The sequence below is a fragment of the Bactrocera tryoni genome, unplaced genomic scaffold, assembly GCF_016617805.1.
Source record: "Bactrocera tryoni isolate S06 unplaced genomic scaffold, CSIRO_BtryS06_freeze2 scaffold_25, whole genome shotgun sequence".
In the NCBI taxonomy this organism is placed as follows: Eukaryota; Metazoa; Arthropoda; class Insecta; order Diptera; family Tephritidae; genus Bactrocera; species Bactrocera tryoni.
Genome location: NW_024395977.1, coordinates 2,549,306 through 2,562,972, shown reverse-complemented (window position 1 = coordinate 2,562,972; position 13,667 = coordinate 2,549,306). Strand labels below are relative to the sequence as shown.

The 13,667-nt window shown below is 35.9% G+C and overlaps 1 protein-coding gene and 2 pseudogenes across 1 annotated transcript; 2 read left to right on the top strand and 1 right to left on the bottom strand.

Annotated features, from left to right (window-relative positions):
- Positions 1-1,403: 1,403 nt before the first annotated feature.
- LOC120781050 lies at positions 1,404-1,606 on the top strand (annotated as a pseudogene).
- Positions 1,607-3,054: 1,448 nt separating this feature from the next.
- LOC120781005 lies at positions 3,055-3,244 on the top strand (annotated as a pseudogene).
- An 8,873-nt stretch (positions 3,245-12,117) lies between these two features.
- Positions 12,118-12,853, bottom strand: LOC120780637 (putative nuclease HARBI1). The gene is made up of 2 exons (XM_040112898.1): positions 12,708-12,853; positions 12,118-12,551 (listed from the first exon to the last, which is right to left on the bottom strand). Exons 1-2 carry the CDS (start codon positions 12,835-12,837, stop codon positions 12,154-12,156), a joined length of 528 nt encoding a protein of 175 aa, XP_039968832.1. The 5' UTR covers positions 12,838-12,853; the 3' UTR covers positions 12,118-12,153.
- Positions 12,854-13,667: the final 814 nt, after the last annotated feature.

Below are 13,667 nucleotides of genomic sequence, written 5' to 3'. Positions count from 1 at the left end.
TTTGTCCATGAAAGGACACTGGTTTCAGGACAATTCAGCTATCCAAAAGGCGACGACCGATACTCTCAAGAGCATTCCGAAAAATGAGCTTAAACACTCATTTAAAATGCTAATTGACCGGGCTAAACGCTGTATCGAAGCACAAGGAAACTACTTTGAATAAAAAATATAAGTTTTGAAAAATATTAATTTTTTTGGTTTTTTTTTTAACAGTCCTGTTTCTTTTGCGACAGACCTTGTACAATAAACCAATTAAATGATTGACCTTCAGCCCGCTATATTGCCACCCAAGTAGTCGGAACCTAGACTTCGTTCAGTACGCACGTTCTTATTCTCGATACTCTCTATTATTCTCGAAGTTGCAACTGGTGTTTTGTGTTTCGTGAAATAAATTCTGGATAATATTTGTTACGGATTTTAGACAACATGGTATGCATTTAATTTTAATAATATTAAGTTTAATTTAGTTGATATATTTTTTTGTTTTTTTTTTTTCGGAAAAACAATGAAATATCAAAAAAAAAACTAATTTATAAGAAATTTGTGTTTTTGGTTAGGGTTTTTTACTCTCTGTAGTATACTTAACATATAAACTTGTACTTTTTCCCCATCTTTCCTATGCTTTAAAAAAAAGCACGTTGAATTAGTTTGGTCACTTGCATAAAATAAGTAATGCTTTATTTATTTATTTTTTTAATCAAATACTGAAATCCTGGTAATTTATTATAGACGGGTAGTATATAGATTAGGGTGCTTGAAAAAAAAATTTTAAATTTTTTTTTCAACTCTTACCCCCTCAAATGTTAGTGATTGACAAATAAAAAATCCTCCCTCAAGCCAGGCGCTGTAGCTTAACTCTAAGGTTGCGATAGATTCAGGTTGCACAACCTTGCTCAATATGAATCTACGCAACCTTGTCTGCGAAGATGTTCGAGCAGCAAGCGAAGCGGTGACAAACGGCGATCGTTTGTTCGTTTCTTTCGGCACAGCTCGGCTTTTCTACCAACAACACAATGTTGCCATGCTTATGCTGTTGTTGTTTTTGTAGAACAATGTTTAAATTTTTGGTTGGTGACATATTCAATTAAAAATAAATTCTGTTGGGATTCGAACCTACGTACCTACGTGCTCGTCGTAACTTTTGAAGCGCCTACCACCTCGACCATCATTGACTCCTGTATTGCGTTGTCCTAATTATTGTTTGGTTATGCATGAACGAAATATACAATGGATCGCCGATTGTTAACTCTTTCCTTGCTGCTGCTGCGCATATGTATGTTTGTATGCTTGTTCATTATTGAAGTTATACTGCTTTTTCTTTCCTTTGTCTCTCATTTCTGCGAATTCTCAACTGTTTTATGTGCCCTTTTGTTAAAATACCCTGCGTTGGCCCTTGAAAAATTAAGGCTATACTTTACAGGATTATTTCTGTAGTTAGTCTTCATTCACATTTTTTGGAATTCGACCCGCGATGACGAGGTATATCGTTTTATCGGACAGCGTGAGGTTTAAGAAGTTCATTTCTAATTTTGTCTTGTGGCATATTAGAAATGATGTTTCATCGAAAATCGTTCGCTTACAACGGATAAAACTACTTCTGTGTGGTGATTTTAATGAATGAATTCCTTTTGGTTGAAACGCTCTGCGTTGGCCGTTGAAAAGTTAAGACTATATTTCTCAGGATCATTCATTTCTTCAAAGAAATTAATGACATTTTGAAATATGCATATTTGCATTATTTCGTTATCATTTCCATATTCGTAGCAATAGCGCCTTGCCGCTGTAGCAGCTTCGCCTATGTGTACGCATATGTATGTTTGTATGCTTGTGCATTATTCGGCAATGTATGCAAATATATGTACATATAAGTATATATGAATGTATGAACAAGTCAATGCGCGCACATGTAATAAGTATATTGATAAGTGATGAAAAATTTCTGAACGCGCACATGCGTATACATACACTCATACATATGAGCATGTGCAGATACACAAGATAGGATAGAAGATGTATGCCTTTTAACATCGTATACTATACAAATAAATATTTTTCTTACTAATAGAAATTAAATTTATCACAGCAATATCATGTATATGTATATTATGTATATTGCTGTGATCATATACTGACTTAAGTATGGTTTGGTTATGCATGTACATAAGAAACATACGATGTTTCTAATAATTTTGTTTAAGTATAGAAATATGCTTTTGTAGAACATTTGCTTTCGCAAACATACAGACAAATGTGGAAACGACATAATATATGTATGTATGATTGTTTCGCATTTTGCTTCTAATAATAAAATCAAAAATAATCAAATTTCTATACAAAAATCGGCTGAAATGTGTGAGAAAATAAAAAATTGACAACTAGGGCAAATAGTTTTTAAAAAAATTATTGACAATTAAATATAAACGAAAATACATGTAAATTTACTTAAATTTATTTAAATTTCGTTTCGCATTTTCAAATTAATTAATATAAGTAATAATCACGACTTAAACCGCACACGTCTTATTCGCGCAAAATTTCCAACTTTATGAAAATTGGCGCAATTATTGACACTTGTCTTAAATATACAAAATTGGGCCAAAACGAAACAATGAAATACATAATTACTTTTGCATGTCAATATGGAAATGCCGACGGCAAAACGAAATTGCTTACATTCGTACATTGCGTATGAATCATGAAAATATCATCATAATGTTTAGGTAAATCTTTTATATATTTAAAATGAGTTATTATAAAATAAGATAAAATATTCAATTAAAAAAAATAAATTCTGGTGGGATTCGAACCTACGCGCCTACGTGCTCGTCGTAACTTTTGAAGCGCTTACCACCTCGACCACCATTAACACCTGAATTGCGTTGTCCTAATTATGGTTTGGTTATGCATGGAAGAAATATACAATGGATCGCCGATTGTTAACTCTTTCCTTGCTGCTGCTGCGCATATGTATGTTTGTATGCTTGTTCATTATTGAAGTTGTACTGCTTTTTCTTTCCTTTGTCTTTCATTTCTGCGAATTCTCAACTATTTTATGTGCTTTTTTGTTGAAATACCATGCGTTGGTCCATTTTTTGGAAATCGACCCACGATGACGAAGTATTTTCGTTTTATCTGACAGCGTGAGGTTAAGAAGTTCATTTCAAATTTAGTCTTATGGCATATTAGAAATGATGTTTCTTCGAAAATCATTTGCTTACAACAGATAAAACGACTTCTGAGTGGTGATTCTAATGAATCAATTCCTTTTGGTTGAAACGCTCTGCGTTGGCCTTTGAAAAGTTAAGACTATACTTCTTCAAAGAAATTAATGACATTTAGAAATATGCATATTTGCATTATTTCGTTGTCATTTACATATTCGTAGCAATAGAAGTTCTATGGCATAAGTAAAGTAATGGCCGCCGATTGTCACGCCTTGCCGCTGTAGCAGCTTCGCCTATGTGTACGCATATGTATGTTTGTATGCTTGTGCATTATTCGGCAATGTATGCAAATATATGTACATATAGGTATATATGAATGTATGAACAAGTCAATGCGCGCACATGTAATAAGTATATTGATAAGTGATGAAAAATTTCTGAACGCGCACATGCGTATACATACACTCATATGAGCATGTGCAGATACACAAGATAGGATAGAAGATGTATGCAAAAATTGAAGCATGAGAAATTGAAATGCCGACGGCAAAACGAATTTTTTTATATTCGTACATTGCGTATGAATCATGAAAATATCTTCATAATGTTTAGGTAAACCTTTTATATATTTAAAATGAGTAATTATAAAATAAGATCAAATTAACATTGAATAATTTTTTGAAAAATAATAAATCAAAAATAAAAAAAGTTCTACATACATATTTCCATACAAAATGGAAAGAAATCAAAGAAATCATTTTTCTTCAATATTCTCTGTTTGAGAGTATCATCATGGGCATGCATACATATATTTATGTCTCTTCATATTCTTGGGTATGTGAGACAGAGAACATAAAAAAATGTGTTTATGTTCTCTGTGTGAGAGGTGTATTTTGTACACATTTTTCGCTGTCAAAATGGAATAAAACATAAACGAAAAGCAAAACGAAATTCTTCGTTGGGAGCGTATTTATGTCTCTTCATATTCTATGCTTCGGCATACAGTGGCGTAGCTACAACTTCGGGCGCCCGTGGCCAAGGATGTTCTGCCGCCCCCCTTTATCTACCTACCTACAAGTTTCATGATGTGCTTCGAAGTGAATTTTTACAAAATATCTTCGATATTAAGTATATAAAATTAAGGAACTAGAAGCCCCGCAAATTCTAAAGTTCCAAAATTCTCACAATATGGTTTTTGAGGAAATTGATAGTAAATTTACAAGACATCTTATTAAAAGCCATAGAAAAAACCCATTTTCACCCTATATCTTATACACTTTTGACACAATTTGCAGGAATTTTTGCCCGAATATGTGTTTAAAAAAACAGCAAAGATCGTTTTGCCGCCCCCCAAGACGTTGCGCCCGGGGCGATGGCCCCCTTTTGTGTGAATTTTGGTTGAACGGCTGCGTTAGCCGATGAAAAGTTAAGACTTCACAGTGAATAGTGATTCAAATAAACAATATAATAAGTGACAGTGATAATTTCTGCGAATTTTCAACTATTTTGTGTGAATTTTGGATGAACGGCTGCGTTAGCTGATGAAAAGTTAAGAATTCACAGTGAATAGTGATTCAAATAAACAATATAATAAGTGACAGTGATAATTTCTGCGATTTCTCAACTATTTTGTGTGATTTTTGGTTGAACGGCTGCGTTAGCCGATGAAAAGTTAAGACTTCACAGTGAATAGTGATTCAAATAAACAATATAATAAGTGACAGTGACAATTTCTGCGAATACTAAACCATTTTGTATGATTTTTGGTTGAAATACTCTGCGCTAGCCGTTGAAAAGTTAAGATTTCACAGGATCATTTCTGTAGACAATGTTTATTTACTAATTAATTCGTGTTCTATATAATATTGACGTACTATTTGTAATATTAGTACACAGTCAAACAATAAAATAAGTGACACGTGATAATACGCGGATTCCAGGTTATGTGATGGTAAGTTTCTCTTGAATATTTCAATTGTCCGTAATAGATGCACCTTGTGCATTAAACTTGTGCTTTTGAAACTAATATCAATTAGATTGGCAAAAATTTTAATGTTTTGATTTTAAATTGATTTTACCGCGGGAAAAAATAGTGCAGTTTCAAGAGGAGGGAAAACAGCACAATATTATCGTGAATACCGAGCACGAAAGAAAGCAGAGCGGGAAAAGGAGAAATTGGAAATGATAGCTGGGAGTTAATCGAGGAAGAGGAAAATAGCTGCGGAATATCAGAGAGGGCGTAAAAAAAATTTAATGTCTGCTGTTCCATCAATCACTGCGGGAGCATCTATAACTACTGATGAACCAACGATCGTCAATTCACCGATAACTGCTGGGCCTTCAACGCGTGTTGATGGATTAATGACGGCTGGACCTCCGATCAATGTTGAGAAAATAAATGATAGTGATAACACGAATAACACAGCGGATTCCAGGTTATGTAATGATAAGTTTCTCTTTAATATTTCAATTGTCCGTAATAGATGCACCTTCTGCATTAAACTTGTGCTCTTGAAACTAATATCAATTGGATTGGCAAACATTTTAATGTTTTGATTTTAAATTGATTTTACCGCGGGAACAGACAGTGCAGCCCGTGTTTCGAGAGGAGGGAAAATAGCACAATATTATCGTGAATACCGAACAAGAAAGAAAGCAGAGCGGGAAAAGGAGAAATTGGAAATGATAGCTGGCAGTCAATCGAGGAAGAGGAAAACAGCTGCGGAATATCAGAGAGCGCGTAAAAAAGATTTAACGTCTGCTGTTTCATCAATCTCTGCGGGAGCATCTATAACTACTGATGAATCAACGATCGTCAATTCACCGATAACTACTGGGCCTTCAACGCGTGTTGATGGATTAGTGACGGCTGGACCTCCGATCAATGTTGATCAAACAAGGATTGGTGGACTTTCTACGTGCATTGATCCATCAACGATTGCAGGACCTTCTACGTGTGTTGATCCATTAACGTTTGCAGGACCCTCTACAAGTAGTGGTATACATTTCAGGGATATACCACGAAGGAAATAAACAGCAAAGTATCAGCGAGAGTATAGAGCACGGCAAAAATCTCAGCGAGAATTGGCAAGGGCCGCACCATCACGGCAAAGAAACGAGAGTACAACCGAGGATACAGAGCAAAACACCAATAATACCGGCATCGAAAAAGTGAGAAATAATCCACAAATTCCTTATGCTCACTTCCAACAACATCAAAAAGCACATGAGTTTGTAATGGCATAATTTATGAATAATAGTTTTGGATTTGCTTCTTTGATATGTGAGCGCCTGTGGTTCAAGCCAGATTTAACCGCACTTCCTGAGAATATTGATCAGGAAGTACTTTACAGAATTCTACCGGATGTTCCAAGTGAAAATATTAAACCATGTTCAGCGTGTCTGCAATCACTGCGGCAAAAAAATACCAACTTACGCAGTTTACAATGGTTTCAAATATCCACCAATGCCTTATGGTTTGCCACCGTTGGATATTATAACGGAACGATTAATTTCCCCCAGAATTCCTTTCATGAAAATAAAACGTTTGAGACACGTGCATGGGCAATTTGGAGTATATGAACAGGTTATAAATGTGCCGGTTGACGTGGATACGATGGTAAAAAAACTACTACGCAATATTGGAGATGATCACAGTATCAACGTGCACATAAAAAACGGAAGATTCACAAATCGAGCTATGTTCAAGGCTTGGTTAATAAAAGGACAATTCGAGCATGGTTAAACTTTCTCAAAGGTACACCACTTTATCAAGATATAGAAATTGATCAGCAGTTCTTGAATGGACCGATATGTGATGGGAATATGCCAAACGACGAAGTCAGTGAACAAATCACAATCGAAGATAGCCTCACTGCCCAGCATCAAACGCTATTATGGGATGAAGATAAATATTTGCGACTTGCGCCAGGAGAAAATCAAATTCCAAAAAGTCTGCTGTTCGATGATTATGCCGAGGAATTTTCTTTTCCTAGTATATATCATGGACAAATAAGAACATTTCGAGACGGAATTTCAGTTACACCTTTCCAAATGGCATCGAGTGAAATAAGACGAGTGGATCGACGTGGGGTTACTCCTCGCCATTTGCTTTATATGGCTGCAAAAAATATGAGACTTCGTGTTGCTTCATCCCTGACTGTTGCTTTCAAGTTTATCGGGAATGGCACAAGAGTGACGAGACAACAAATAGAATCGGAAGAGTATATCCACAATTGCCTCGACACAAATCTGGCATTTCTAAAATCAATACCGAATTCTGCATATTATTGGTCACAGCGTAAAAAAGATTTATTCGCCTTGATTCGGCAACTCGGAAGGCCTACGGTGTTTCTCACGATGAGTGCAAATGAAATTGGGTGGATCCCGCTGTTACAACTGCTACAAAAAATGTAAGATGGAAGAGTAATTTCTGAAGATGAAACCGCTCAATTGAATTGGTTGGATAAAAGTACATTAATCAACGAGGACGCTGTAACCTGTGCCATCTATTTCGACAAATTAGTGCACACGTTAATGAGTCTCCTACAAAGCAAAAAAGCATCACCATTTGCACAATACATGGTGAAAGACTATTTCAAGCGAATCGAATTTCAAAATCGTGGTAGTCCTCACGCCCGTATTCTACTCTGGCTGGAGAACGCACCAAAGCGTCCATTGGAGGAAGACAGAGAAAGTGCGATATCATTGATCGACATTTTAATCGCAGTATCCACATCTGAAGCATCAGGAAACATCAAATTGCAGACACATAAACACACATTTACGTGTTATAAAAAAATAAGATACAACCAGCCACAAGAATGTCGATTTGAAGCACCTTTCCTGCCTTCTCGATCTACACAAATACTCGTCCCTATGAAGAAAGAAGACCCAAATTTCGTCAGTTACGCTAGTCATTACAAGAAAATAAGGTCTCAATACGAAATAGCCGATTACAACGACATTGATGATTTCTATCTAAGCAACAATATAACTTCGGATGAACAGTACTATAAAATACTTTCTGCGGGAATTAACCGGCCACGGATTTTCTTGAAAAGAACACCAGCAGAAAAATGGCATAATGCATTCAACCCATTCTTATTTAATGTTTTAAAATCGAATATGGATTTGCAGTTCATATTAGACGAATATTCCTGTGCGACGTACGTGGTAGACTATGTTAATAAATCTAACCGAGGGATCAGTAATTTACAGAGACAAATTAATGAAATCACAAAAAAATATTCGGATTTTGGAGTGGTTGAAATCACTAGAAAAATGAGTGTCGACTTATTGAACTCAGTAGAGATTTCGAGCCAAGAAGCAGCTTGGTGGCTACTTCGTAAACCAATGTCAGAAGCTTCTAGATCGATAATATTCATCCCAACGTCGTGGCCGATAGACCGACAGAGATTGAAAAAAGCACGCAAAGAATTGATGGAGCTTATTGAAGAGTCCACAGACATTTGGAGGGATAATGTGTTCGACAAATACGAGCAACGACCGGAGGAATTGAACGATCTAACTCTGGCCAGTTTTGTGCGCAATACAAATGCAACGCCAATAATGAATACAAGAAATTGACTAAACACCATGTTATAAGATATACAAATTATAATATAACAACCCAATTCGAAGAGTACAAAAGAGAGATGGTTACGCTGCATATTCCCTTCCGCAACGAAGAGACAGAACTACTTTCTGAATCAAAATTCCTTCAAATTTATGCAGACAATGAGAACATTATTCTAGAGCGTCGCAAGGAATTTGAGTCCAACATCAACATTGAAGAAACTATGTGATTCTATGCGAACTGTTGTATCGTGAGAACGAAAATTGTATGCAAGCAGACAATCAAAATGTTATGGGAGCGGTTCCTCAGCCACTTCCATTCGATGAAATGTACGCGGATCCTAATTCAAACGTCAACGATGATCTCCGCTTAGCAACCTTGAACATACTCTAAGCAATTGCGAAGAGAAAATTTATTGCCGAATGCACAATTTTGTGAATTTATGCAAACAACAAATATCGGACAACGATCCATCTTACTGCAGGCTATCCATCATTTAACATCGAAACAACTTCAACCATTGTTAGTATTTCTAACAGGTCCCGCTGGATGTGGAAAAACTTTTGTAATTCGGCTCATCATGGAAATTTACAATAAATATGCAACCAACAACGCACACTGTAATGCATATCTCACATGTGCTTCGACAGGAAAAGCTGCAGTGGCAATCGACGGTACCACCATTCATACTGATTTGACGTTGTCCACCTGTAAAGATAATGCTTTGAGTGCAGAAGTCTTACACCAATTCCGATCATTGTTTCAACACATTCGCCTGATCATAATCGATGAAGTTAGTATGGTTGGAGCAGAGCTTCTAGAAAGAGTCGACAGGAGATTGAAAATTATAACAGGTAATTCAGATGCACCTTTTGGGGGACTAGACATGATACTAGTTGGGGATTTGAGATAACTCCCGCCAGTTAAAGCTACTCCAATTACCAAACAATCGAAACACTACATTGGGTCGCAAACTTGGCGTTCATTCAAACTGCATGAACTCACACAAGTCATGCGTCAAGCAAATGTGGTTTTCTCGACCATTCTAACGAAAATCGGGAATGGGGATCGGCTAAATGTTGAAGAACTTGCGTTAGTAGAATCAAAATTTATGACAGAAGAAAAAGCCAATCAATTATGTCCTCACGGGATTCGACTGGGATATTCTAATGCCACGGTCGACAAATATAATCAATTCATCTTGGCAAATCATCCTGATCAGATCATATCCGCGGCTGTAGACTTCATCTCAGGTTGTGAAAATGATGAACAATTACAGAGCGCACGTAGTGCCCTTGAGAAGAAAACACTACCAGCTGATACCGGTGGACTGCTACAGCGTTTAACATTCGTCATTGGAAAGTATTACATTATAACAGCCAACTTCGCAGTTGCTGATGGATTAGCTAAAGGTGCTATTGGGAAATTAGATCACGTAGAAAGAAACGACAATAGGGAAGTCACTCGAGTATGGCTAGTATTTCCAAATTGTGGTAAACTGGGGTAAAAGCTCGTATTACAGCACGATCATTCATGCTAGCAAATAATATCAATCCTTTGGCCGTGCCAATTGCCCGACGAAACGCAACAATATATCTTAATAGACAGAGGAGTATATCAGCTAACCACTTTCCACTGGCACCAGCTTGTGGGTTGACAATGCACAAGTCGCAAGGAGGAACTTTCAATGAAATTGTTTACTATTATGAAAAAGCTCAATCTCAGCAATTAGTTTATGTTGCACTGTAAAGAGCTGTTGCCATTGAAGGAGTTTACATTATCCCAGTGAACAACAGAAAAAATTTTATCATGGCATTGGAAGCAATGACAGGTCATGTCGCGCTTTGCGAGATGAAATGATAAAATTACGTCAAAATCCAATTATCACCTTAGAAAAAGAATTATTCGAGTTTCTTAGCACAAGAAAATGTTTATCAATAATATCATTCAATTGTCAAAGTCTTCGTGCTCATGTTGATGATTTCTCAGATAGAGTGTTTAAACAGTCAAACATCTTGATGTTATCAGAAACATTTATGAACGACAACGAGCCTCCTGTATCCGTACCAAATTTTGATTTCGTTGTAAGATTTAAACGAAATGAAAAAAGAAATTCAGGGGGGTTACTCTGTAATGCGATACGAATATGAAAATGTTCGCATCTTCAATTTTGGTACTCTATAATTCGACAATCGCAGTAAATTTTGAAATTTTCGAATTTAGTTTTTCCCTTTCGCATTCAGTTTTTCCCTTTCGCATTAGCGGTACTCTGCTTTGCTAAAGCAATTGTCAAACATGCGTTATATTCGTAATTTTTTTGTTACAAGTATAAAGAAGTCGCATTGCTTGAAAATGTAAGTTTCAAATATAAATTAGTTGTTTTAATTGCTACTAAAATATATAACGCCGTGCATATTAACTATTTTGCACAAATTTACAGGGAAGAACCAAAAATAAAACAACAAACTCAACCAAAGCAATTTGAAATTCTCGTGGATTTCATGAAGGCGCATCCTGATTTATCGAAAGGATCACTAAAAACACCAGACGCCAAAAATACCTCCAATAATTTATGGAAAAATTTAGTTTCCCATTTAAACGCAGCTGGGCCACCATTGCCACCTATGCGGGGTGGAAAAAGGTAATTCCAATAATTGCACATATAAATTATAAATGTGATTAAATGTAATCAATTAAAGGTTTGGGCAGACTATAAGATTCACTTAAAGGCAAAAATGCGACAAAACAAAAATTATATTTCGGGAACTGGAAGTGGTCCGTCACTTTGCATACCCTTATCACAGTTAGAGCAACAAGTGAGTTAGTTATTGTCAATAGAGGAATAAATAAATGGAATGAGTGGTACCTTGTCATTCGGTGCAGCTACAAGCAGCATGTCGGAGGTAAATGCAGACCCTACCGAACCAAATACACAAAACAGGGAACTACCACAATGTTCCAAAGTGGCATGCACACCTCACAAAAAAGAGCAGACTCCTCTTAATACACAAGAAAATGAACTACCACATTGTTCAAATGTGACGCACCCACCGCCCAAAAAGCAGCAGACTCTGCTTGAACATCAAGTCGAAAACCAAATTATATTCCACAATAACTCGATTAAACTTTTAAACGATATAAATTTTAATATGAAAAACATTTTTAAAACATTGAAAAAAAGAAATAAATTAGAAAAACGGAGACTAACCTTTGAAAAGGAAAAATTTCTATATAAACAAAAAATTGATGAACAAAAATTGAGAAACTGGAAAATGTAAGTTAAATAACTATATAACTGCGAGAAGTAGAATTAAAAACTACAAATTTAATCTGTAATTATTTAAATTTAATTTTCGTTATTACAATGAAATAAAAGACTGGATTTATTAATTTGCAAATAGTTCGTTTTAATTAAGTTGAGTTACGAGCATTTATCATATTTGTTTTAATATCGTCCCTAATGTTTCTAGCAATAGTAATAAAATTACCACTATTAGGTAAATCTATATTAGTGGTGGAAAATTCTTCTGGCTCAAGTGTAATATTAATTGGTACTTTTACCTTGTACAAAATGCTTATATTGTGTAGAGCGCAGCATACGTTCAAAATTTTAACGACTTTTTCAGGCGCGTAATGTAGCTCTCTTGCAGATAACAAGCATCGAAATCTCCCTTTTAATACACCAAACACGCGTTCAATTAGTGATCGGCTTTTTGTAAACTGTTGGTTGAAATAGAGTTCATCAGAACGTTCTGGCGCATTCCTATATGGCGTTAGCAGCCAAGGTTCAAGAGGATATCCGGAGTCTCCTATAATAATAATAAGAATAAAATCATATACATAAGTGTTGCTGAGAGATGCTGATAATTTCTTTTAAAACATCAATATAATGTAATAATATATAACAATTTTATCTTATGGCGATTTAGCCGCCATAAGTTATTATTACAGTTATATATACTCACCAAGAATTCGTTCGCTTCTATTTCCATTTTCGTAGTTCGTCCTCAAACTTTCACGTTCTCCTGAGAGGTTCCATACGTGGGAGTCATGCGACGCTCCTCCAAATCTACCATTTACTACCCTTATCTGCATTTTGTGATCACATATCTAAAAAAAGTTTTAGGTCATTGCATTGGAATCAATATACATATAGCTGCGAGCAGTGAAATAGTAGTGGGTGTTAGAGTTTTACATAACTGTGAGTTATGCAAAATTCCAAACAATTTTAACATCAATTGAAATGGAAAAGTTTATCATATTTCCCTGGCTACGTTTATTAATAAAAATATTTTAATTTGAATGGGTGTAAGATATATTTATTCACAAAGTTGTGTTTATATATGAAATTTGATGAGAGCAGTAAAATAGTAGTAAAGTAATAATTTTTTTTTTTAAACTGAAGGATTTTTGGAAGTTCCGTCTATACGAGATATTAGTACTTTTTAATAACTGCAATACAACGCCTCTTCATAGAATCTATCTGCCATGCTTGCTGCACTACGGTCCACAACTCATTGTTGTTTTTGGGTTTGTCATTCCATACGGCTTTCTTAAGGTCTGCCCAAAGGTTTTCAATGGGATTGAGGTCAGGGGATTGAGCTGGCCAATCCATGACCTCAATTCCATTGACCCGAAACCACTCCTTTGCCACCCTACTGGTATGTTTCGGGTCATTATCCTGCTGAAATATCCATTTCAGCGGCATGTCCTCTTCAGCAAATGGCATCATAATATTCTGCAATATATTCACGTATGCGTATCGGTCCATTATGTCAGTAATTTTGTAAATTGGGTCTACACCTCTATAAGAAAAACAGCCCCAAACCATGATACTCGAACCGCCATGCTTCAAAGTTTTTGTGGTAAGCCTGGGGTCGTACTCTGTATTAGGGGGGCGTCTTACATACTGACGGGATCCTTTT